Genomic DNA, 25,690 nt, shown 5'->3' with positions numbered 1-25,690 from the left:
TTCTTTTGTTCTGTCCAAATGCACCGTTGAGTAAGTGCAGAAGACTGAAATAATTTGACCTTTTAGTAAAAAAAATATGGATATGAATAAAGTTTTATGCCATCATCATGCTAGTTGCTTCTCTTTTATTAGATCTTGTGCCTCAAAATTTAGATGTTGCACTTTCGAATGCAAAGAAAATTGAAAACTCGATCTTACAAATATTTAAAAATTCTTGATACTCTCATCTTCTGTGTATGAAACTCCAGGTATTCTTTTTAAGCCACCTTGTCGTCTAGTTCGCTTCACTGTAGCGTATGGTAATACACCCTTCATTTCCATCTATGTTTGAAATAGATGAACAAATAGGAGCAGTAATAAAATAGCCTGGGTCATATAGCTTCAGTCCCTTGTCATCTCCATCCTTCCATCATGTGGTCTCAATGCGCTTCCACTTGCAAAAACTACCTTGACACAAGTTTGAAATATAAATTTTCTGGCCTCCTCATGTATCTAAATTAACAACTCTCTTGTCGGAGAAAGAATAAGTCCTAATGGCATTGATGTTTGTGCTCCATGAGGTCACTGGCAAATGGATCACTATGCACCCTTTTTTTCTTGGTTACCATTACACAGGCAACGTGCTTAATGTCATGCATTACTCCCATTGCGTTAACATTCATGGTGCATTTAAATTGCTCTGTGTCATTCTCTATAATGCTACTTTTATTGTCAGTTGCCCTTCCTGCACTGTTAAACAAAATGTTAAGATGATTGTGCTTTTTCATGGCCAAATCTACTGCTGCCCTAATGTCTTCTTCTTTACTCATGTCACAGTGAATATAAGTTGCCCATGGTGAAAGAGATTCAGCAAGCTTGTAATCAGCATCATCTATTATGACTTTGGCTCCATGTATTCACAGTATATTATGATTCATCACCTCCAATTTGTGCTATGATACTACAAAAATTGATGAACACCCGATGATTTTAGTGGCAAATTATCATTTTCACCCAGCTTCTCTTATCTTGTACCCATTGCATCTCAACCCTAATTAGGGTTAACAAAAACAATTTGAATTCTAGCTACACATTTGCCAAGTGTTACTAATATTTGACCTATATTTCAATATAAGAGGACCGCCACCAATGAGGAACTCCTCTTACCAAATATACAATGGTCCCAATCTTGTGCCCATTGTTGTAAAATGAAGCCATACACATAATTATTAGAAAATTGCTTTTGAAAAATAGCTCATTCTCTATGAAGAACTGTCATATCTGCCGAGATTTTATTTTTCTGGAATTTCTATTTAAGCACATGTTAAAACCTATTCTTAAAATCAAACTCCATCTGTATCTAAGACTCCATCTGTCACTTGACGCCTTTGAATTAACGAAGAGGGTCTCCCATTTTTTTGAATTTTAGAAAATGGATGACTCGAGGGAAGGGAAGGATTAAAATATTATGCAACTTTATTGAAGGGAAACACCAACTTAAACAAAAATAAACACAAGCCAAAATTTGCAAAAAGGAAATGGTTATTTACAATGAAGAGGGAAAAACCCTAAAAACTTAGATGTGACCACTTACAGGCTGGGAAAAGTATGAACCTCTTCGAACCAACTCTTGATAGAATGGAAGAATGCATTGCGTACAGGTGAGCAACATGGCCAATGTGATATTAAACTCATTAATGGAAAATGAATGCAGAGGAGGGAAAATAAATATAGATTCAAGATTTTCTTCCACATTTCTTGAATCAATATTATCTTTTAAAAAGATAGATGAAATATCAACTATTTTTGTCATACCTTGAGTCCTTCTATTTTTGGGTTGTTCATGTGACTTTTCCTCTACAAATTGCTACATTGATTCCTCCAAAAGAAGATAGTGAAAAAGATTTGTGGGAGGCTGAAAAATATCTAAATCTTTTTCTCCCTCTTGATTGTTCACTGAGTCCTCTTCAAAAGCATTTTCTTGTCTATGCATCACTTCATCAATTTCTTTTTATTCAAACATTTCATCTTCCTTTTTTGCTTCTGGGCAATCATTTGATGCTTTAGGCTGTAGTAATAATTTATTAGTCTCCAAGAGATCAAACAAGAAATGCTCATAGCAAAAGCTATCCAAGCCTTCCCAAACAACATCATTTGGTGAAGTGTCATCAGGAGTCTCAAATACAAAAGAATCAAGTTTTGAAATTTGAAAATTTCTTAATAAATTTTCATTTGATTTTTCAACCTCCAGTCTTTGTTCAATAGGAGATATATCAAGGTTAGTCATTGAGTTAGTTGACTATGAAGCATGTTCATCATCATAATCAACATGTAGATGGTAGGCTCCAGCTACACTACACGAAGTACTTTCACTAACAGGAGGGATTAGGAAATCTTCATCATTAAAGACTGTTAGATTCTGACAAAATGAAACAGTGGACACTCATTTTACTGCCTTGAGAATAGGCCTTTTTTGTTTAAGCTTTACCTTTACTAGATACTATTGCTGCTCATAGAGACAAATTTTTGCTTGTGAAATTTCTTTGCACTTCATTCCACTCAAGATCATGTCATCATCCAATCCAATAGCTTCCCTTTGTGCATCTTGCAATGTTTGCACTTTTAAATGAAGAAGCAAGAATTTAATCTCTATTTGCATGGCAGCAATGAAAACACACAACTGATTGTTTTCAGTTGGTTGGCTAGTTAGGGGTATCTTATCAACACTTTTATTGAATCTATCAACAAAATCTCTCATGGTTTCCCCTTCTTTGATCTTGATTTGAAAGAAATTTAACAACATCTTAGCAACATCAACCACAAGCATAAACCTTTGTAAAAATTTTACCTCAAGATCATTCTAGCAAGTGATGCAACTATCTGGTAAATTTTGGAACCAATCAGCAGCTCTTCCAATGAGACTTCCAACAAATAATCTAACAAAGACATTCTCCTCCTGTACACCAAGAATCCCACAGGCAACTGTAATTGCTTTAATGTTATCATCAGGGTCTTGATTTGCATCACCAAAAAACTTTGGGAGATATTCTAATGAATTCTTAGGTAAGACTGAGTATTGAGATAAAGAAAATGGCCCAATCTGAGTCCCCCATGGCTGGGATGTAACCAAAGCCATAACACCACAATTCTTTCACCACATTCAATTAAAGTTTCCAACCTCCATCCTCGGGGAGGTAACCTTCAGATTTCCAAGAAAAGAAAAGCACTGGAACTTGCTTTCTTTCCCCAGTAGAGTTGCCAAAAATCTGTTGGTAAAGAGATTTGTCACTGTAGAAATTGCCCAACGGAGTGTATGTGGCAAATCGTTCACAACAGTTGGATAGGCCCTTGATATCTGGCCTTCCTCTGCGTTCAGAGGGGCAGCTCCCTCATAAGATAAAATTTGTGATTTTTCAATAAAAATAAGTAGAACTTAGAAAATAAAAAGGAAAACCATTGATAGTGAATGCACCACACGCCTTCAATGTTTTCATAAAAATGATGCAAACTGTTAATGAGAGCAATCAAGGACTACGCTTGAGAGCTATCACACACAATGCTAATTCAACCATTCACGAATACTTACACCATACCATGAAAATACTCATAAATGGATTAACACTTCAACAATTCATATTCTTTTGAAAAAGAACACCCAATACACTTCCTTTATTTCTTTGCACCAAGAAAGTAAGAAATAACTTATTACAAAAAACAACAATTGTACACACTTTCCAAAAATTGCTTTGTTATCAGAGCATAAGTGTTCCCTGTCACCAAAATTGAACTGTATTCTCGTCTGTTGTAGTTGTAGAACTTCCCGATTGCAAAAGAACCCCCTTACAATAGTTTTCTCCCATTATATAAATTTTGCCAAGAAGTTGGGCAACTGCCCTAACTTACTTCTTACTAAACTTCTATTGCCTTCCGTCACTTTTACTTCCATGATAAGTGCAATATTCATTTTGCACTTTACAATAATATTAATTCTTAAAGAATTAATATATTTTATATTGTGACATAGTTGACTTGGAGAGAAAAATTTAGGGTTGCAAAACCTTAGATAACAATTAACAATACACATAAATTGAATTTTAAGAATACTAAAAATAGATTTTTTTAAAATATAAATAATCTCTAAAAACAAACCAAATTAAGAAAACTAATAATAAAGTCTTAACAAACTAAATATAATAAAAAACTTAGATATTAAAAATACTCTCATCCTCCTTTAATATCATTCTATCAACTACCCATCAAGTTAAAATTGATTATATTAACAATACACATAAATTGAATTCTAAGAATACTAGAAACAGATTTTTTTAAAATATAAATAATATCTAAAAACAAACCAAATTAAGAAAACTAATAATAAAGTCTTAACAAACTAAATATAATAAAAAACTTAGATATTAAAAATACTCTACATCCTCCTTTAATATCATTCTATCAACTACCCACCAAGAGTGTGTGTGTGTGTGTACACACACACACACACACACACACACACACACATATATATATATATATATATATATATATATATATATATATATATATGTATGTATGTGTGTGTGTGTGTGTGTGTGTATATATATATATATATATATATATGAGCAATCTACTGTTATTTTGTGACCCTTTCTAGATCTGCAAAATGTTAATGACCAAGAGCATCCGAAAAATATACATAAAGAGGAATATCCCCTTCATTGTTTCTTCTGGTTTTTCATTTTAGGATGGTTTTATTGCAATTCCACCTAGTGCCCTAGCCGCTGGTTCTTGCTCGCGTTCGGCTCTGGTGTCGTTCCCATGCCGTGACGTGCTTGCATGCCTGTTGTTTTTTCATTGTTCAACCCTAGCAAGCTTTGCATAGAGCCATGACCTAGCTGTCAACAAACTCGGGCGCTGTCGTCATGTGCAGGGAGAGGGTGGAGGAGGAGAGGGAGAGGGAGCGAGAATAGGAGCAGCTTGACGAGACCACTCCGTCGGAAGAAACTCAACAACCACACATTTTATCCGTCCTTTCCTGCATCTTGCAGTGGCTAGTCACAAGGAACGAGCATTACATCCCTCCTGCCTACACAGACAAGAATCTCACTGTCTTCCACAGTGTCTGCGCTCCCTCTATCACTGTTCCCAAGTACCTCAAGCACATCTTCAAGTATACAAATTGCAGTCCTGCTTCATTGTGGGCTATATTCACATTGACTGTCTCATTCATAGACAACCGGATTTTCCAATCACTTATGTTTTTGTGGTGACTGGTGCCTGGCATTTTGGTAGTAGCTTGTATCTAGAGGGGGGTTACCTTGCATTTGAAAGCCATTCTGAACATCATCCAACCAGGGTTTGCTTTTGTGTCTACGAGTTGCCTGCAAACCGTTTGACAAAATGTCAGACCATTGTTTGTCCACTATGAACCCCCAACTCGACCCAATCACATTCCAGCAGCTACTTAACTGCACGACAAAAGTTGAGACTAACAATGCAGCCCTGTAAGACATTGTTGTGGTGGCATCCTTGCTCTCCTTTAAGCTCTGTAATCAGTTGAAAGAGGTTGAATCTGAGAATCTAACTCTTCGTGATCTCATGCAATCCCTACACGAGACAGTTAACGATTTAAAACAACACGTTGACAACTCTCTCACAGGCATACGAATGGATTTGAAGGAGCAACTTGACTGTTGTCTACAACAGAACCAGGTCACCACCCTAGATAAAATTCAAGATAACATTCGATGCACAACTCAAATCATGGATATCCAGGATTTGAAGATGAAACAAGAGGAACTCGATAAAAAACAATGCTCCCTACAGACCGAAACAGAACAATAGCTGAAATCATGGGCATTTATTTGCAGCAACCCCATTCCTTTCTCCCCTCCTTCTGCCACTCTCTCCATTGTAGAGAAGCTAGTCCACAATAAGATAGCAAATGAAAGGGTCAAGTGTGCCCGTGAGCTAAACTTGAAGGTCCGTGGTCTCCCTCTTTCTTGCCCTGAACCTCTTGCAGCAGGCTATTCCTTCCTTAAAAACCAACTCGATATCATTAACATCTCACTTGATTGTGCCAGAGTTGGGCATGACAATACCTCTTTATCCAATTTCTCTCACTTGCTCACCGCCTTCAGACTCTTAGGGCAAAGAGTAAATTCTTCTCTCTCCCCATCAAGATTTATCTTCATGAGGATCTCACCACATTGCAAGTGGCAGAACTTAAGGAGGCTCGGGCTCTTGTTGTGGCTGCCAGAGAGGAGGGTAAATGGGCAATGATCAGAAACCTCAAGGTTGTGATTCGAGACACTTTCCCTACTGGTTGGGAGTCGAGATCGAAGTAGGTCCTAAAGGCTGCAGACATTTCCTAGGGGGCAACACTTTTGTCGTTCTTTCTTTATTTATCTTCTCCTCCCTCTCTCTCTTTCTTTCTTTCTTTGAGCTTCTTCTTTTGGTTTTTGTTCTTGTTCTTTTGCGGACACTGTTTGGTGTTCTCCTGTTTGTTGCTTTCATGGTTGTTTGTTCTCAGTCCCATAGACCTCCGTTGGTCTTTAGTTGGACATTAATAGAATTATCTTATCCTTCTTGAGAATGTTACACAACATGAAAAGAGTTTTGTCACTAACTCTACCATTGAGACAAGTCTCTCACTAGCCCTCTTAAAATCTGCAAAACCTTTGACTAGGAATCATTTGCAAAATGCTCAACTTGTTGGATAACAAAATTGTCATAAACCATACATAAAGACAAATACTAATAATAATTGTCACAATTTTGAAGAAAACCAAATCCTCCAAACTTTTGCAAATGAGTAGATACCCCAAGAGATATTGCAAGACAGTGTGATTTGAGACGACGGAAGCAGCATTTTTCAAAAAAAGTTGGTAAAATCCTTGGAACAAGAACACCTGACATAAAATCTCACAAATTTTAAGGAGAAAATTTGAGTAAAATCAAACACAATTTTTCAAATGAAAAATCAACCAAAACCAAACATCAAATTCGAGACACGGATCGATGAATACATGATTGGTTTTTAGAAAAAATAGTAAAACCCAACAATTGTTTTGAAGGAAAATATTATAAAAACACATCAGATGATTATTTAGAAAATCTATTAAAACCTGCTAGAAATTTTAAAAGGGAAAAAAATCATGAAAATTTATCACAAAATTATCCAAATGAAAAATTTATAAAAACCCATCATAGAAATCTTCATAAGGCAAGACATGGACTTTTTGCTATAAACATCATATGCAAACAACATGCAAATACATGCAACTCGCTCAAAGGTACATGCAACCCTCAAAAATCAGAGATTATTACTCAAAACACAAAATAATACACACTTAAATAGAGTTTTACAAATACTAAAATTAGAAAATAGTGTTAGCTGAAAAGCAACTTGTCTAAATAAATTCTAAAAAAACTGATAATAAAATTTAAATGACCATTAACTTAAGATTATAGAATAACAAGCTAAATTTAGCAAGAAGCTAACACAATATTCTAATATAATTTACCGATTCTTACCAATATCATCCATATCCAATAATGGTAAATTGGTAATGTTAGAAAAAATATCAAGACTTCAATTCCACTTCAAGAACAGCACTTCTTATAAAGTCTAATTTAAGGGGCTAATGTGGGAAGAAAGCGGAACCACGAAAGAGGTAAAATTGTTATGCTAAGCAAGAATATCAAGAATTACAAAAACAATTATTTCTATCAAATAAAAAACATTAACTGTGGAGACGGGAACAAGTGATAAACTACATTTTGCAAGAAATATTCGGAATGCCATCAAACCCTACAAAAGCAAATGCAAATAATAAGTCTCTGGATATATATATTTATCTACAAAATTTCAAAACTGGCAAACATGTGTAAGCAGAAGAATGGCTATATCCTCAACAGACTTCCATTTAGTGATATATCATAGTTACATTGCTGTGGGGGATGGGGGACGGCGGAACGAGGGGACCAGTTTCCAGGACGGGATAGACGGGTCTTAATTTGGGGACGGTGGGGGAACAAGGTGGGGTGTGTACTTAAAATGCTAGTTATGAAAATATGTATTGCAATATAAGATATAAAAATGTAAAAGAGGAAATACTTGAACATTGCATTGAATTAGAACATCAAAAATTAAACATAAATAGTCGAATCTACAAATAGTCAACACTGGAATGTCACTCATCCTTGGTGGAGTTGGCAAAATCTGGTGGCACCGCTGGGGACAGGGAGATGGAGTCCCCAAGTCCCCAGTGCCTTGAAGTCTCCGGGACGTGGGGCAAAAAGGAGGGGGACACATACTATGTGATATATAAATGACTGGGAACATCGAAAATCCCATTCAGTAGAATAATTAGTCACATTTCAGTACTAACTTCATTATGACTTATTCTGTCCTCGCTTGCGTCTGGATGGAACAACTGACCATCCATCTGCGATATCATTTTCATTGAGTTTCTCGGTTGTGGAGCTCTCCCCTTTGTCTGTTGTAGCATCTTGTGGGTGCGTGTCTATGTCCATTTCCAATGCAGCCTCACCTTCCTCACTTGAGCTTTCATCTTCCGAGTCATCCTTAGACAACTGGCAAGCCAATAAATGGTGACAATGTCAGCATAGCTGGTTAATTTTACTAGTAGTTGGAGAACTAAGAAAAGATGCAGCAGTTATAATTAAATTAGCAAATGCCTAATACACTGAACTTTGTGAATTGAAGAGAACATTCCTTGCATTAAATGTTCCAATAGACCATCAACTACTATATACCAGGAAAGCAAAACTTCAAAACTTTATCACTTATGTCATTTATATGCAGGAGATACAATTTTTAACAGAATTATGTAGATTGCTCACCATTTTTTGACATTTTGCAAGAAACTAAAAATATAAAATATTAATTTTAGAAGTCATGCAAAAAACAAATCATCAGTAAGAAACAAAATTTAATAATTTTTTAGTAATCAATGATAGGATATTGAAAAAATCTTCAATATCAATTCAAATGAAAATATTATAATTAAAACTTATTAGCAGTTAAGAATATAAATGCTTGAGAAAGTACTTTTATTTGCCATTCTTTTTATCTAAGGAGGACGTAAAGCTATTTTTGGTTCTTAATTTTAGAAAATGTTCTTTTAATAAATCGCTGCAAAATACAAAATTGAAACACACTGGATACTAAGGCCTGTTGCAGAACAGTGACATAATCACACCAAATTTTATGTATGCTCTGAGTATATAAATAAAAGCTCTAGGGGATTTAAAAGTGTGGTGCAGCACAAATCATTTAGAACATAAACATTCCACACATACATGTCCCATCTTCATCTTAAACTTTCATGTCAACTTTTTCCCAAATCATTGGTTCCCATCTACTTGTCTAATACTGAATGAAATTCTATATGCTTTCTCCAATGGAAATGAAGCATCTGTCCTTTCATCCCTGAATGGAAGAAAATAAGCTTGGAGAGTGAGTTATTATTACTAATAGCAGGAATATATTCTTACTGACCATGACAAAAAAATCAGTCACAAGTGCAACAGACAGAGAATACATAACGTCAACACGTATTAGTTCTTAAATAAGCCAATTCATTAAATCAAACCTGGAACTAAATATCCATGTGTTATTCCCATCTCTTATTCTTGGGTCTCTGTAGTTTTTTTTTTCCTTTAATGAGGAGGTATCCCCGCAACCCTGCCCAGTGATCAACAACCTGTGAGAGCAAGGGCGAGACTAGTCCCCCCAGGTGAGATCCTCCACCAGCTAGCTGTCCCACCTCTTTAACCCAGGAGCAGTTTCGAACCCAAGACCATGGGGAACTACCCATAGCCTCAAGCCAAATGTGCTACTTGGGCCTCTAGTGATGGGTAGTTCTAGCAGTTCAACAAGTTAATCCAGTTGTCAACTGTTGTGCAAGAGAGATGCTAGTAAGCCTTCAGCGTAAATTCCAATTGATGTAAAATATTCAGATTATGGATTATCACCGATTAAAAATCGTAAACACATTTGTTTAGAAAGTTATATATAAACCACTGGTAAACCTTTGGCTTCAACTGTAACTCCAGGTCACAAGTTAGTCACATTCTAACTCACCAAACTAGCTCCTAATAAGATTTCTGAGTTTCTCTTGTAAATCATGCATTCGGTCATACTGACTTTAAGTACAAGGCACACCACATTATTTCCTTGAATTGGAGACTCTTGCTAAAGACTAATATGCAAATTATACATGATTTTACATTGCTTTCTCATATCTGGAGTTCTCCATCCAGTTTTTTTCTCCTTGTACTTCTCTATAGTCAACCTTTCTCATCCAGATTCCTTTGTGTTGCTTTTCTTAATCCCTTCTGGGTCTTCCTCTGAAACGTTTCTCTTTCCTGGCATTTATTTTCCTATGCATTGACCTGGTGCAAATTGTGCAAGTGTGTTAACATAAATTACTGTCCTATGTCACAAGGTCTGATTGTACTCTAGTTTAGCAAACAGAAAATTTAGAGCAAGTTTGTCAACTGTAAAACATTAGAGAAAATAATGGCTGGTACAGACATATGCTTTTATGTAATGATTAAGTTGTGGTCAATGTTGTTCTTGCCCATCAAGGTTCAAACCCTGCTGGGGTGTTATTGTTGTGTTTATATTAGGGATGAGATCTATCATTTGCATTGTAACACCAGTACTGGGGTGCATCGAGATGGTGGGACGCCAAGACAAGTTTCTAGGACGGAGGAAAATGGGCCTCATTTTTGGTGTGGTGGGGGGGCGGCCAAGGGAAGGCGGCAAGGGGAGGACAGGGCAAGGAGGGGTGTTGTATAGTATACATATAGAACTTGAAACGCTTGTTATAAAATAATGTTTCAGTAAAAATACTTGAACATAGCAAAATTGCAACATGAACTAGAACCATTGAACATTCAACATAGTAACATATTACATACCCAATAGTAACATTCAAAAATCAAAACTCAACTAGAAATTCAAGTACCCATCCCAGTGGCAGCATGGTTGCAGAATGGCGGAGGTGGGGGTACTTGGGTACACAAGTACCTGGTGTGGGGACGTCTTGGGGGCAGGGTCTTTGAGGTTTGGGAAGGGGGTGCAAGTCCACATGTTACACTCGTCATTTGTAACCTTGCCAATTCTTAGCCCCAGGTCAAAAGCATTACCCCTTGAGACAAAATTGAGAAAAATTATGTAAATAAGTTCAAATAACATAAAACTGTAAATTTTATATTAATATAAAAAATATATCCACTGCTGTTAAAACATGTGAATATTTCTAAAATGATTTGAAGGTTATATATAGAAAGATGCCCACACTCCATGATAAACTTATTAAAGTCCAACTATAAAAGACATAAGATCACAATTTTAAAGAATGTTTTTTCTCAAGGATAATCAAGAGTCAAGACTTTAAAGCTTTAAAAATGTCCCCTCTTTGAAATTAAACTTGATTAAAATCCTTCCAATCAATTTGGTAATTCCTTTTTTGTGTCATCCTCATTTTTAGGTTATCTTGTTTAGTGAGTGTTGGTCAATTTTCAGGGTTTTCCTTGGGTTCTTTAGTGTGCAGGAAGTGTTCCAATGTTCTTGGTGAGTTCAGTTCTTAGTTTCACTGGGTTAGCAATTATAATTATAGTAAGCACTTGCATGGCATTGATCTTTCAGGATTTTCTTGGTTTGTTCTCTTTGATTCTCAATGAAAATTGCTATGTATAGTTTGTACTCATGTCGGCATCAATTATCATCTTCCACCTTTAGTTGGTTTTGTCATGTTCGGCTCTTTGTTTACAATGTCTTGTCAACTTCTCGTTGTTAATGTTAATACACCTATGGTCAATTCCTTCTAGCCGACATGGATAACATAAATGTCTGATTGGCCTATCGGCCTTGGACATTTATATGAGATGATTCATTAAATACTAAGTTGCCATATTTGCCCTCCCTATGCCAAAATCGGTAGTTGATTCGCTCTGTAGTCAGGTTCAATTTGAAATCGCCATAAATTTGCCCATCTTCAAACAAATTTGCTGCAATTCAATGTGCAGGACCTTGGTCGATTAGTCAACAATTTGTAATGTCATTTGCTTTCCCATGTGAACACGGAATGACTTGTCAGCGACTTTGGTGCGAATGATAGATTAGTTGACTTTCTATATTTATTTTTAAGTTTTTTTTGGCAAATAAAACAACAAAACCCAATAAGTGTTTACACGGACATAATATTCTTATTCAAACAATGGCAAAGTTATCTCACAACTGCAACGGCAAATTCTATTCTTCCTCCCACAATTTTTCTCTGCTTCATTCCTTGCAACTGCAGAGTTTGTTCGCTTCTTTTTCTCCGCTTCATTCCTTGCAATTGCAGAGTTGGAACTTAGTAAGTATTTGGGTTTAGACATTTTTTAGTTTTTTCTCAGGTTTTTATAAATTATTTTTAGAGTCAATACTTGCTTTGCTTGTTGCAAATGTTTAGTTTTTTTGTTTTTTTCAGCTTCATGACTAAGTAGTTGGATTCTCTGTCTCCCCCTCTCTCCCCCGTCCCCACATCAAATTTTGGAAAAAGAAGTTTCCATCCATGGAAACCTGTCCCTTGATCCAACAACTAAATTAGAAAACTGGAAATTGGAGATAATTAGATAAATTCTATGAATTCAGTAATATGCATTTTTTATAAATATTTTTCAAATTTATGTGTCCTTTTTTTTAGTTTGGAAATTATTCCAAATTCCAATCTGTCAAATTTTAGGCCTGACAAGTTTCAGCTGAGACCAATTTTGAACAATGCAATAACTTATTTCACCTTTCAAACAATCTAGTTCAAAAAAATTGTACGAATGAGAACAATCTAATTTTGAGTGTTCTGTGTCAAGCAAATATTTGCCTGCAAATATCATAATATTCATTTTTTATAAGGTCTCGTCCCAGTCCACCATTGGCAGACTCACTCTTTGCACCGACTCCCTGTTGTGAGGTTTGCACACCACCATCTCCCCATGAAACATGTGACCCCCCCTCTTTTTCCTTGTCTTTCATCAGGTGCCAGTTTAGTTTTCTGTAGGTGGTAGTGGTTGAGTAGATTGGCAACATTTTCAGACTTAGCAAACTTTTGATCATGTGGATTAGCAATTTAGTAGAAACATTAAAAATGGTAGCAATTTAAACCAAAATTGAACCCCTTTGTAAGGAAGCCAACTGGGGTGTAAATTCAAATCAACTTGAAATGAAAAAAAATCAGATTCGAATCATCAAGTCATGTTTGGTTGAAATGAATTTTGCCTAAGCTGACAAAAATTTCCACCTTGTGCTTCAAGTTTTCACATCATATGCATTTGCCTAAGTCAATATTGATTTCCACCTCCCTTATTTCCACTTGATTTTCAAATTTGCATATTTTATACTTCACATTTACAACATCTTGCATAAGTCAATGTGAGTTTCCACCAGTAGGCTTGCATTTCCACTCCAAGGATCTTAAATTTTGCCTAAGCCATTAGTGGTTTCCACTTGCTGCATAGAGGTTTTACCTAACCAGGCAACGGTTTCCACTTGTTGATTAAAGGTATTGCCCAACTCTCTACTGGTTTCCACTTGACATTTGATGGTTTTGCCTAGATGTATTATGGTTTCCACCTCTGGGATTTTAACATTTGCCTCACTTACTAGAGGTTTCTACTTGATAGTTAATGGTTTTGTCAAAGTATAGAGTTGTTTCCACTTGGTGATCGATGATTTTGCCTAGTCAAAAGTCTTTTCCACTTGGTGATTGGCGGTTTTGCCTAACTTGGTATTGCTTTATACTCAAAGATTAATAAACAATTTCAACCATAAATCCATCCCAGCTCTCATCGAATTTAACAAAAATGCTTTGAAATTGTGAAGTTCATTGGAGACTCGACCTTGAAAATAAAGCTAGAGTCAAATGCCAATTGGGCGAATTACATGAAGAGAGAAAAATGGAATCAAATGAGTACATAGATTTGAATTGAGAAGCTATGAAGTTAATGAAATCGGGAGGGGTCTATTTGAATTCAAGGCATAAATTGAAACATTAAGAGGATCAGATGAAGCTGTTATGCCATCGAACTTAGCCTCATGAGGCCCCATTTACCAATTTTAAGCCTAAACAATCAAACATATGGCCTCATATTTATGAGATGGGGCCTTAAATTTAACAGCTATAGCCTTATCTATAGCACGTGGGCCTCAAATTTCAAATGTATGGCTCCAACTCTGAACATATAGGCCTCAAATCCATAATGTGCAGCCTTGAATTTAAAAGCCCTGGACTAAATTCTGGCCTCAAATCTCATCACCTGGCTTCATTGTCTCATAGGCTATTATTGCCAAACATGTGGCCTTATTTCAAACATGGGGACCTATATCTGATTGAATAGCCTTAATTTAGCAAGATAAGCCCAAGATCCAAATGTGTAGGCTTCATCATCCAATCAAGTGGCCCCCCAAATTCAATAACATAGACCTTAGTATCTAACACCCTAAATCTGAGTGTATGGGCCTTGAACTCAAATGAATGGCCCCAAATCAGGTTGAAGCCCCTGATTTAGCAAGTATGGCCTCATATCTCTAGCATGTCGGATAAATTTAGTAACTATGGGTCTCAATATATAAAGTATGGCCCTAAATCTAACTGTATGTACCTCCAATTAATGCATGGACCTAAATCCTAGAGTGCAGGCATAAAGCTTATTAAAATATTTTTAGTAGATGGTGTCTTTATTTAGACAAATTTGCTTTTTAGCTCGTGCATTTTACAGCATTTATAAACTCTATTTATTTGTGTGTATTCTAAATACAATTCATTCCCATTTTTAACTTTCAAAGCTCAGTCGTGTAGACCTATAATTCAAACATACAGTCTCGACATTAAAAGTGTGGCCTCAACTCTTTAACATATGGACTGGAATTTGATGGCTAGGCTCCCAATCTGATTGCTTGGGCTAAGATTCATGGACAGTGGCCCTAAATCAGGGTGTGCGGCTTTATAAGCCAAACGTGTGGACTCTTATATTAAATATATAGCCCTGACACATCTCCAATGCCTTTGACTTTAGCTATGAGGAGCCTCAAATCTATTAAATATCAGTCCCACAAAGATTTTGATCCAAGCATAAGAGCTATAATTTAAAATTCAAACAGCCTCATGCAATCAAATTTTATGAAAGAAGCTCAATATTGAATCTGAGTTGAATTCGACAAAAAAGAATCCAAATTTGCGAGTGTTTGAATTCGAGTTGCGAGACCAAGACAGCCTCAAGAGAAAATAAATATGACTTAAAGAGCAAAAGTTTTAAGTTTGGGTGTTGTTAAACCCCAAAAAATAATTAAAATCATTTCAAAGAGCAGGTTTACAAGCTGTTGCAGGGAACTCAATCCACAGGAAGGTGAAAGAAGAAGATTTTGAACGACTTTCAATAGAAATACGTGCAAAGGAAACTAACTGCAGGAATTATCAGCTACAGTCATACAAATTTCAACCATCTCGCATTCCAGATTTGTAACAAGCCTAGATCCACCAATTATTTCAAATCGTGTCCTTTTGGTAGTGCTGATACAATAAGATGTTATTGATTTAAGCACATATCAGACCCTTAAGACCTTATAGAAGTTTCAGATCTGAAGCTTACTGTGGTTAGTTTCTCATCATAGCAAGGTAAAATTTTCCTAGGGAGGTTACCATAACGTTTTTACTAATAATTCATGATGGTGGATGAGTTATTTTTTATGTTACTGGCAGTCTGAAATCCCTGTCTTTAAGTTCCAGACCAGGTTTTTAGAGTTTGTTCTCACTGCATTATTGAAGCTTATTTGGTTTAGAACTAAGATTTGATGTTACCTTCAGTTATGTGGCAAGTTCAAGTAGTAGTAAGTCAATTGAAAATCTAATGCATAACATTGCATGACACGATAAAAGTGGCCAGAGTTGAAGATGGAAATCCAAGTAAGGATGGTAAGGTTGTTTCAGGTCAGAGTGCAAATCTAAGGTGACCACCAAGCAACCAAGGTGCTCTCAAGTCAAAGATTAAAGCCCAAGGCATCAAGGTGGGAATCTCATGCAAACTTGAATTTCCTTTGGAAATCCAAGTTACAATCAAAAGATCAAACTACACGCCACACTTACACCACTTCTACAAGTGCAAGGTCAAGTATAAGTTCAAAAGCATGCCAATGAGGAGATTTCAAGATCAGGACATCATGAACACATCAAGATTTCAAGTACAAGAGCGAGTTCAAACAAGTGCAATGAGAAGATTTCAAAGGGTAGAGAAGACAACATGAATATTAACAATTAAAGAATATGAGCCATCACTATTGAGGGCTTGTTAATGTTGAAATATTTTATCATCATCCAGAGGTATTATTAAGACAAAAAGACAAGCATGTTGAAGTGGCACTGATTTCTTCAACTAATCAGATCATGTCGAGTGTCCCAGTCAGAGAGTTAAATAAGACTATCTCAATATTCAATTAACTTGCAAAAGGATGAAAAGTCAGAGAAAATTATCTTCTTAAATAAGATTTCTAATAAGCCTATGTGGCATTTTATCATCGGCCCACTGATTTGTGCCTCCTACATGGTTATACCTAACCTCTTCTCTCATTGGCCCACGAGCAAAATTTTCTTAGTAGCCCACATGGTGTTTCCTTTTGTAATTCAGTGGGCATTTAATATTCATTAGCAGTGGTTATGGAAACCTTAATTAGGCTTTTTTAAGTTAAGTCAGGCCATTGATTCTGATTTAATCTTGGCCATTGATTGATAGAACTCCCTATATAAAGGCTTACTCTCTTCATTTGTAGACAGTTATGTTGGAGAATTGTTGCCAAGATATCACTGAAATTTCTCTCTATTCATTGTTGTGTTTGCATGGTGGACATTTGTGATCACTTTGAACTTGAAGTACTGCATGGTTCTTTGCATCCCTCACTTAGAATAGAATATGTTCTCAAGTAATTAGTATTAGGATTTGCTTCAAGTAGTTTAGATTGGATGAGAGTTATTGTGGATGCCTCTTTTACTGAACTTGCTTAGTCCAAACCACTAGCTGCTAGCTGCTTTTACATACACCTTGTGTGGTTGAATGGCATAATCATAAGCTTAACTTCTATCAGTACTTGCTCATTGATTTGCATCTATAGATGGAGTTAATGAAATGATAGTGATTTGAACATCTCTCAAGCATACCTTAAAAGATTGTACTAGGTTGGTGGAGTCAATGACAAGACCATGCCTAGAAGAGTCTCAAATATATTTACAAGTTCTTGCATCCTAGCATAGAAGTAGAAGCAGTTTAAATTCATAAGTTTAAGTTCACTGCAAATTGGAAGTTATAATATTTCATCACGCATTGTGAAGTCATATCATTCACAATTGAGTTGATGCATATTGGTGAACTAGTGTAAGTCCCCGTGTGATATCAGCTTATCACATCAATACACTTGAGTTAATTGAACCATTTGAAGAAACCTCAGAGTCATCTCAATGATCTTTTCTCAAAATCTTTAGCATATGTGATTTTTTTATTCTAAGAGAGAGTTGAAAACTTGATATACCATTTTGGAATGTTGAGTCTTTGATTCTGCATGTTGTAGTGGCATAAAACTCACATCAACACTGCCATTGGTAGCTTCACACTGCTACATGTTCTAGAATATGCCATCTACGACATTTCTCTACTGCTTTCACTCCTCTACCACTTTGTTGGTTAGAATGTATGACATTCCTCCATTGCTTTCATGTCTATTAGACTCGTTCACCACTTCTTTGAGTGCTCAACTCCTCAAAAGAAAGCATCTTTGATCTCCACATATTTATCAGTTTTTTGTCATTATTTCACTGTGACAGTAAAAGTTTCAATTATTTTTAATATTTACATGGACGTGAATGAAGGTTAAATCTATGCCACATACAATTTCCATTTCAGGAAACATGGAACACCCATATGGTCTTCACCTACTGGGTACAACAGAGAACTCCAAGTCTTATTACCTACCAATGGTGTTGTTATTGCACTACTGATGCAAATGACTGTACAAGTATGAAATCCCCAATCGAACTTACTATATTAGCAATGGCAATTCTTATGATTTTTTAATTTTAAAGTTTCAAGAACTCTTAATCTGGAAGTAGTTTGCACCCTGGCTACAAAAGCTCAATGCAAAAATTGTAAAAATGCTACAAAAACAAGTTAATGTACTTTTAGCTATTGGTTCTGACACCTCTTGGCTTTAATTCTTATTTGGCTCTACGTTTTTAATTCTACAAAATGTCTTGTTTCTCTTGAAGGCCCCAGGCCCTTTTGTTTCACTGAAATTCAAATGGCGTCATGGCTGCCCTTTCATTCCTCATTTTTTAACTAACTATCTAATTTTCCTTTTAAAAGATCAGATTCAATTTCTAGAGGTGAATATAACCTGGAAGGTTGATAGATTTCTAGATTTCTGAAAGCAAAATTTGCAACCAGTATCGTATATATCTACAAGACATGGCAATCAGCTAAATTGAATTGTCATGATAATTTCAAAAGACTGTCTCGTTCTTGCATCCAAGGCTTGACATGTTGTAAAAGTGGCAACTGTATAGAAAGCTAGGTCCTACCCTGTAGATATTCACGCACACATGCAGCAGACATGATATTAATGACATTTTTACATAACAGGTTAGAGAACATAAGTCTTTTTGTTGATTTGATAAAAGAGAGATTTTCAAATATGGAAATAATGGCTTATACAATAAATCATGTGATTGTCTGTTTAAACTTTAAATAATTAAAGATAATAACAAATGTGCTAGATGCAATTAGCTATATAAAATCCAAAAACATGGGTCCTGCTTCTATCTTCTATGCTAACCCTCACGCTATTCCCGTGGCAGCTTGCAATGTGTGGCCTTTGAATCCTCCAGCAGTTTCATGACCTGTGGCAGTCAAACACACTTCTGATGGAATCTAGAGTTGGGGTGGAGATCTACATCAGTTGGTTTTCATTAAGCAGCTTCTCCTAAAACACCCTAAGACAAGCCAAAACACTTTCTCATTTATGCATCCTGTGTCTCCAAGTGGGATGCAGAATTCATGTTTGGACAGCATTGATGGTCATTTTTTTTGGCAACAGTGTCTACAGTTCCTGTTGGCAACCACGCTGGAGGTTGCAAAGGACCTTAAAGATGTTGAGAGAGTTGTCTTGGTGCCCTTGCAGTACTTTTTGGCAGATGCAGCTGGAAAAGCTGTGGATCCAGCCCACATTTGGTTAAGGAGGATGTTTCCAATCATAGGGCTGCAAAAGAGGGTCGTGATGTTTCGTGCTCTTAAGAAATCCCTCTGCTCATCTTGGATTCTTCTGTTTTCAGCAAATAAGCATGGTAAGTTGAGAAAAGGTTGATTTGCAGATTTAACCATCTCTGGCCTAGCTTGCATGAGCTTCATTCTTGGTTTTATTGAGCCTGGATGCACTCTCTAAAACTATCTCTCGATATTTATCCATGTGCCTAGAACTTTTTTGTTATCTACCATGAATCATTGAATGACAGTGAAAATTCTCAAGAAGGGGCCTGGGTATCTGAGGAATTCCATTAATAAAGCCATGGCATCCTATATTCAAATCTCTTTTGAGACATTCTTTGGTGCTTACAGTTTGGGTCAGATTGCCTTATTTCCCGCTATAGTTCTAGATCAACTTTTGTTTAAAAGTTAAAAGTCATTAGTAATAATCTCGCAACCTTCATGGCTCTTTCTGCAAAGACCAGTCCTTTTTTCCAACGTACCTTTGCCCATATTCAACTAGAGATGGATATCTTCAAAGGTTTGTCAACTGGAATGTGGCTCAAAATAGAAGACTGTATTAGGAAACAACAGTTTGCCTATAACAAGGTGGCTTTTGTTTGTCCTACATACTGCGGCTTGGACCATTTGATGGAAATTTGTAAGGGTTAAGCACAAAACTGCTTGTTAGGCTTATTGGTGCAAGGATCCAAAACCTCAGTTAGGATGCCTTGGGATCATTCTTGGCTCTTTCATACTTACCTACTTCCAGTGTGGAGCCCCCTTCTTTTGTTGGCCATCCTTCCTTTGATACAGAACTTGGTGGTTCTTTGGTTCCCACAATTCCTGACCCCTCTCCAAATCTTCAATGGCTGTTCTTAATGAGAGCTTCCATTTGCAAATTTAACTTCCGCAGTCATGTTGTTCCCTATTAAACACAAGGTTTCTTTGTTGGAGGAGTGGCCCTCCTCATTATTGGATGCTTGGCTGAGCCTATTCCTGGTTTCTCTTTAATATTTTCCAACCCAGGCTCTCTATTTCCTAATTGTTTAGATTGGACACCTTCAGTATCATAACAATGAGAGTGCAATTGATGTACTTAAAGAAGATGATCAGAGGAAGATGTTTAACTATGGTCTTTTAGAAGAAATTTTTATCTCCTCTCGAGTAGTTTTGCAATCCCAGAAGACAGATCAGTTGGTTAACCTGTTGTTGCTGGCTAATGTCTTACTGTCCGTGCTAGGGTGGCAATTTGTTAAGGCCTGCTGTGTTCAGGCAGTTTCAGTCATCCTTTATCTGTAATTTGGTTTCTTAACATTTTTTCTTGGGCATCTCCATAGAATTCCCATCAACTTATCAAAAATTAAATTTAGTATCAAATTCCAAACTTAAAAGAAACTCTCAAAAAACAACAAGATGGAAAAATCAAATACTAAGAGCATATACACAGAAACATCTATGATAACAATCCTGTCTTGAAACAAAAATTTGCAAAGAATAGCAATTAATACCAAATTTATGAAAGGCATGAATTGCTTCACCAAAAACTTAAGCTGTGTACCTTTTATGGATAAAATTTATTTAAAGGCGTGTATACCTTGAAAGAGAGGCACTTGTCAAAAATATTCCTGTCAATGTTGCATTTTGGTACAATACATAGGATTCCATAGAATCCATATTATTCATTAATCTAGTATCAATTAACATGTGGACTTCATACATCACCTGCTGACTTTGGGCAATAGATTGCATAGCTGACCCAGACATTTGCAGCTTACTAATTGATTCATAGTTTCCTTGGAGGCAATCCTCATGCAATACCATCAGTTGTTCTGCTACCTGCCAAATCTTAAAGTCGGAACTTGTCAAAAGCCATCACTAAAGCTTACTTAACATCCAATAAGCATAAACTACATTGTGCTCATTGTTGCCAAAAATATGAGAAGCAGAAAGATCACAGATTATTAGGAGGTCCCAAAAATTTCTCTCCCTCAACCTTAAAAGAAGAGGCCTGCTATGCTAATATAAGAATCCTCCATTGAATAAAAATAAAAGTTTCCAACAGCCTTCCACGAGAAAATGAGATTTTTTTGTCATTACCATGGATTAAATGCTCTGATACACAGGCTCACCAAATTTACTGATAATAAGGCAAAAATTGAACAGAGCCCCGGCCTGAAATAAAGTATTATAATGGCCAACACAAAAGGAGGAAGAAATTGTTTGATATCTATGGGCCCAAAATCTGTTAAAGTCACTCAAAATACAAAGCTAACTGATAAAAGTGAGAGGAGCACTACAAAAATTGAACATACACATCCAAAAGAATGCAAAAAGTAAAAAAATCAAATGGGTTGACAAAAGAAAAGCTCCAGAAGAAAACCAGAAGATTTGATGTATATAGGAGAGGAAACTAGCAAGATTTGTTCTTGCAAGACCCCAAATACCTGCTTCTATTCAACGACATAAAAAAAACTGATTCTATGATAACTGGAGCATAATAGGAGAAAACGAGATGCTGAGGAAAGCATCAATTAAAAGATAATGCCATTTTCTTTTAATTAAAATTTAAAACCTAACATGTTCTTTAGGAATTTTGAAGCTCAATTCTAGTGGATAAGGCCCAGTTCAAAAACTAATGAAGTAACAAACCAAGAATATAATCTTAAAACTCTCGAGATTTTTAGTTGTGGCTTTCTCTCCACTGAATGATTTTGTTGAATTTTTCATGGAATTGGAAAAACACAGCCTCTGTCATTTTCTTTTAACAATTTTGAGGATTCAAAACCTGATAACTTTATTTTGGATTCTAAATTATTAGTCTCCTATTCTTTGTGAGCTTGCCAGAAATGATATAGCAAAGTATTTAGAGTTCAATCGAAGATTCTCCTCTTGACAGTAACTTAACATATTAGTTCAACAGGGATTTCCATGTTAACAAAGCACCTTTTAACCATTTTTTACAACAGTTTATTGAGAAAAACATAAAAAAAAGGAGAACCCTTCGAATCATACCTCCTCAAGACTGCCATCCTCTGTTTCAGTGTTGAAAGAAAGCAGCATGTTCTCATCTAGCATCTCCTCCAATTCATCGATATATCGCGGAACTGATTACCAGAAAGCAACAGAGACAGATTAAACATCGCCCCGAAAGACAACAAATAAGTCACCATATTAAAATTTCCTTTACTATTAAATTCCAATAGCTCATAGAATAATTCATAAGCCCGTTGATGAATTTTTGGTCTCCGAATCATGTTATCGGTCAAGTTAACATTTTGCTATCAAGGCTAATAATCAGAACAGTGTTTGATGCTGAATACTGTAGAGGGAGGGAGGCAGGGAGGGAGGGAGAGAGAGAGAGAGAGATCGTACGAGTAGAGTGAGCGAGCCAGGCAACGACATCAACAGCCAATTGTTGAGCTTTCTGAGCAGAGGATCTTCCTCCCCACTCGTTCTGCACAGCCATTTGCAATGCCGTCCAACGGGAAAACACCAACTTCACTCCTTCCTCAAATTTGCTCAAAGCCTCTGGTGAGAGCACTCCTTTGGGCTCCATACCTTAATATCACTCCACTTTAATCAAAACAGTTCTTCTCGGATTTTCTGTAGCTAGCAGAGGGTATTTACCCAACCTTACCCAAGCGATTAACCTGCAATTCCGCGGGTAAAAACACCAAAGCAGAGAAAGCAACCCTAGAAATTCTTAGGCAATAAAATTCATCGTGACAATAAGTAAGACGGTTACGGTTATATAATATATGAAGTGGGAGGAGGTCTATGAAGTGCTGCGTGGAGTGGACTTGGAGCTGCGTGTTCTTGCAGATCTGCGTGGAGTGGGCTCGTTGCTCTCAACCGTGTGACATTATTTAAATGCTTAATTTTTCTAAACATATAATACAAAATCATAAAATTCTAATAATGATAGTTCATGCAATTATAAAGGGATACCCTAGTGCCCTAAATTAATTGCTAAAAATGTGTTTAGATCATTTAAAGTACTAGATTCTAAATTCTATTTTAGTTATAAAACTTAAATAGAATTTTTTTTAAAAATAATGTTTTTAAAAATTTAATGATATAAATTCATTTATTTAAAAGACGCGAAATTAACTATTATTAAATTCAACTAAAATATATATAAGGAAATATAATTTTAAATATTAAAAAATATATTTATTTAAGTGAGATGAGATTGGTTGTTTTTTCAATTTAAAAAAAATTATTGACAAATATAAAGACATTATAATTTGTAAGTTGTAATTTTAAAAAATAGTAATTTTAAGTTGTAATAGTTATATTTAAAGTCACTTAATATTTTTTCCAAATTTTAAAAAAAAAGTTCAGAAAATAATTTATAATACAATTTTAATTTTTAATCTAAAATGATTGTATTGTAATAAATTGCTTTGATTTTGCAATTCTTTTATTTAATGTTTATGGACCAACACCTACACTTGATAAAAGAAATTTATGGTTGGAGTCAATTTCCCCTTGCAGTTTTGGGGGAGATTTTAATGTTATTACATCCTAAAAAGAGATCGCTCAGCTTCACTTGATTTCAACAATTGGTTGTATCAAGCAACACTACTAGAGGTTAAATCTAAGGACAATACTTTCACTTCGAATAACAAAATACTAGGCTTCAGTCATATTGCAGAAAAATTAGATAGATTCTTGATTTATGTAATTTGTCTATAGAGGTTGCCTCCGTATTATTTGAAACTCTTCCTTTCTTTGGGTTTGATCACTACATGGTTCTCTTATCTATTGAATATGTTCCCCTTCTCATAATCCTTTCAAATTTGAATTAATGTGGTTCAAGGATGATAGTTTGCTTCCAACTTTAGAGCAATGGTGGACCAATGCTAAGATAGAAGGGTCTAGATTCTATAAAGTTGTCCAAAAACTTATAATAATTAAACAAAATCTCATTCTGTGGAATAATCAGAAGTTTGGTAAAATCTTTGATTCTAAGAGGTCAATAGAAGTTGGTTTGGCCCTCATTAACTCAAATGTTATGCTTAGGGCTTGGATGTTGAATTATATGTCAAAGAAAGAGACATGTGACTTAAATTAGAGGATACTCTAGCCAAATAGGAAATCTATTGGAAATGAAAATCAAGAGAATCTTGGCTTAATGTTGGAGATAGGAATACTAAAATTTTTCACAATAGTACTAAACAAAGAAGAATCATTTAATAACATTTCTAAAATATAAAATAAACATAACATTCAAGTTGACCGACCCTCTGAAATTGAGACTATAATTTTTTTGAAAATATGCTTAACAACTTGGAAGGATATCCCCTTCATTCACAAAATAGACTCCTTAGACATATTCCCAAAATCATCTCTAAGGAGCAAAACTCTTCTTCAGAAAATTTCTAAGGATGAGGTCACAAAAGCCCTCTTTCAAATGGCCTCAGACAAATCTCTAGGACCAGATGGGTTCCCTACATATTTTTTTTCCAGAAATGGTGGTATTTTTTGGGTGACAAAGTTACTGAAGCTCTAGAAAGTTTTAGAAACTCAAGTGGCATGTTAAAAGAGGTCAATCATGTTGACATAAAGGTCAATTTTTCTATCAGTGACTCAACGCTTAGTCAATTAGTTACATTGCTACCAAGCTCTACAACTGCTACCAAGCTTATCATTCAGTTTGCATTGTTAACCAAGTGATTCAATTGTTCTTGAGCTAAGTAGTCAAAATATAGTGTCTACCAAGCACATGAGTTAGTTTGCAGTGTTTGTCGAGCTTCACAATGCTTATCGAGCTTCAAAGACAAATTTTAGTGCAAATCGAACATAGAAGAGGCTATCGAGCTAGTTAGTGGAAGTGAAGAAGATCATAGTGTTAACCAAGTCCAACAGTGACTACTGAGCTCACATGGTTAACAAAGTGGATCTAGTGTTGATGAGTCATGTAGTGTCAACTGAGTGATCTAGTTGCTACCAAGTTTCTCATAGTTCATCGAGTCACATAGTGATGATCGAGTTCAAGCTACTTGGAAGTGATTAGTATGGACCGAGCTTCAAGTTCAACTGAGTGCTAAAGATTGCTGAGCGTTGACAGTTTTTGTCATGTATTAGAACATCATCGAGTTTGTCTTCAAAACTCGAGTTACAACAGTTGGGCCAACTTTGTGTATTATGATGAAATTGGTATTGTAGTCAACTCCAATAAGTTGTGATTTAGATTGATATATATGTAATACATTGTATCATATCCAAATAAGATGTATGTGAAGAGATGTGATGAGTAGGAGTTTGAATTAAGGAAGGCTAGAAGTAGCATAAGGGACCACAATCAAATGATCATTGCAATGCAAGGAATCTCAACTAGCAAATCAGAGTTGCAGATCAGAGATTAGCCACTAGTTCATCCTAAGAGGTGCATAAGTCAAATCCTTTAACA

The 25,690-nt window shown here is 35.8% G+C and overlaps 2 protein-coding genes across 2 annotated transcripts; both read right to left on the bottom strand.

Moving 5' to 3' along the window:
• Positions 1-204: 204 nt before the first annotated feature.
• Positions 205-809, bottom strand: LOC149535067 (short-chain dehydrogenase reductase ATA1-like). The gene is made up of 2 exons (XM_089806106.1): positions 606-809; positions 205-321 (listed from the first exon to the last, which is right to left on the bottom strand). Exons 1-2 carry the CDS (start codon positions 807-809, stop codon positions 205-207), a joined length of 321 nt encoding a protein of 106 aa, XP_089662232.1.
• Positions 810-8,092: 7,283 nt separating this feature from the next.
• LOC149535066 (uncharacterized) lies at positions 8,093-22,999 on the bottom strand. Its single transcript, XM_089803313.1, has 4 exons — positions 22,648-22,999; positions 22,288-22,379; positions 20,998-21,111; positions 8,093-8,574 (listed from the first exon to the last, which is right to left on the bottom strand). Exons 1-4 carry the CDS (start codon positions 22,829-22,831, stop codon positions 8,374-8,376), a joined length of 591 nt encoding a protein of 196 aa, XP_089659439.1. The 5' UTR covers positions 22,832-22,999; the 3' UTR covers positions 8,093-8,373.
• Positions 23,000-25,690: the final 2,691 nt, after the last annotated feature.

Source organism: Cupressus sempervirens, chromosome 10 (genome assembly GCF_028749045.1).
Source record: "Cupressus sempervirens isolate cs-2001-9-10 chromosome 10, ASM2874904v1, whole genome shotgun sequence".
NCBI lineage: Eukaryota > Viridiplantae > Streptophyta > Pinopsida > Cupressales > Cupressaceae > Cupressus > Cupressus sempervirens.
The sequence above is the reverse complement of the archived record's forward strand: the minus strand, read 5'-3'. Positions and strand labels throughout refer to the sequence as shown.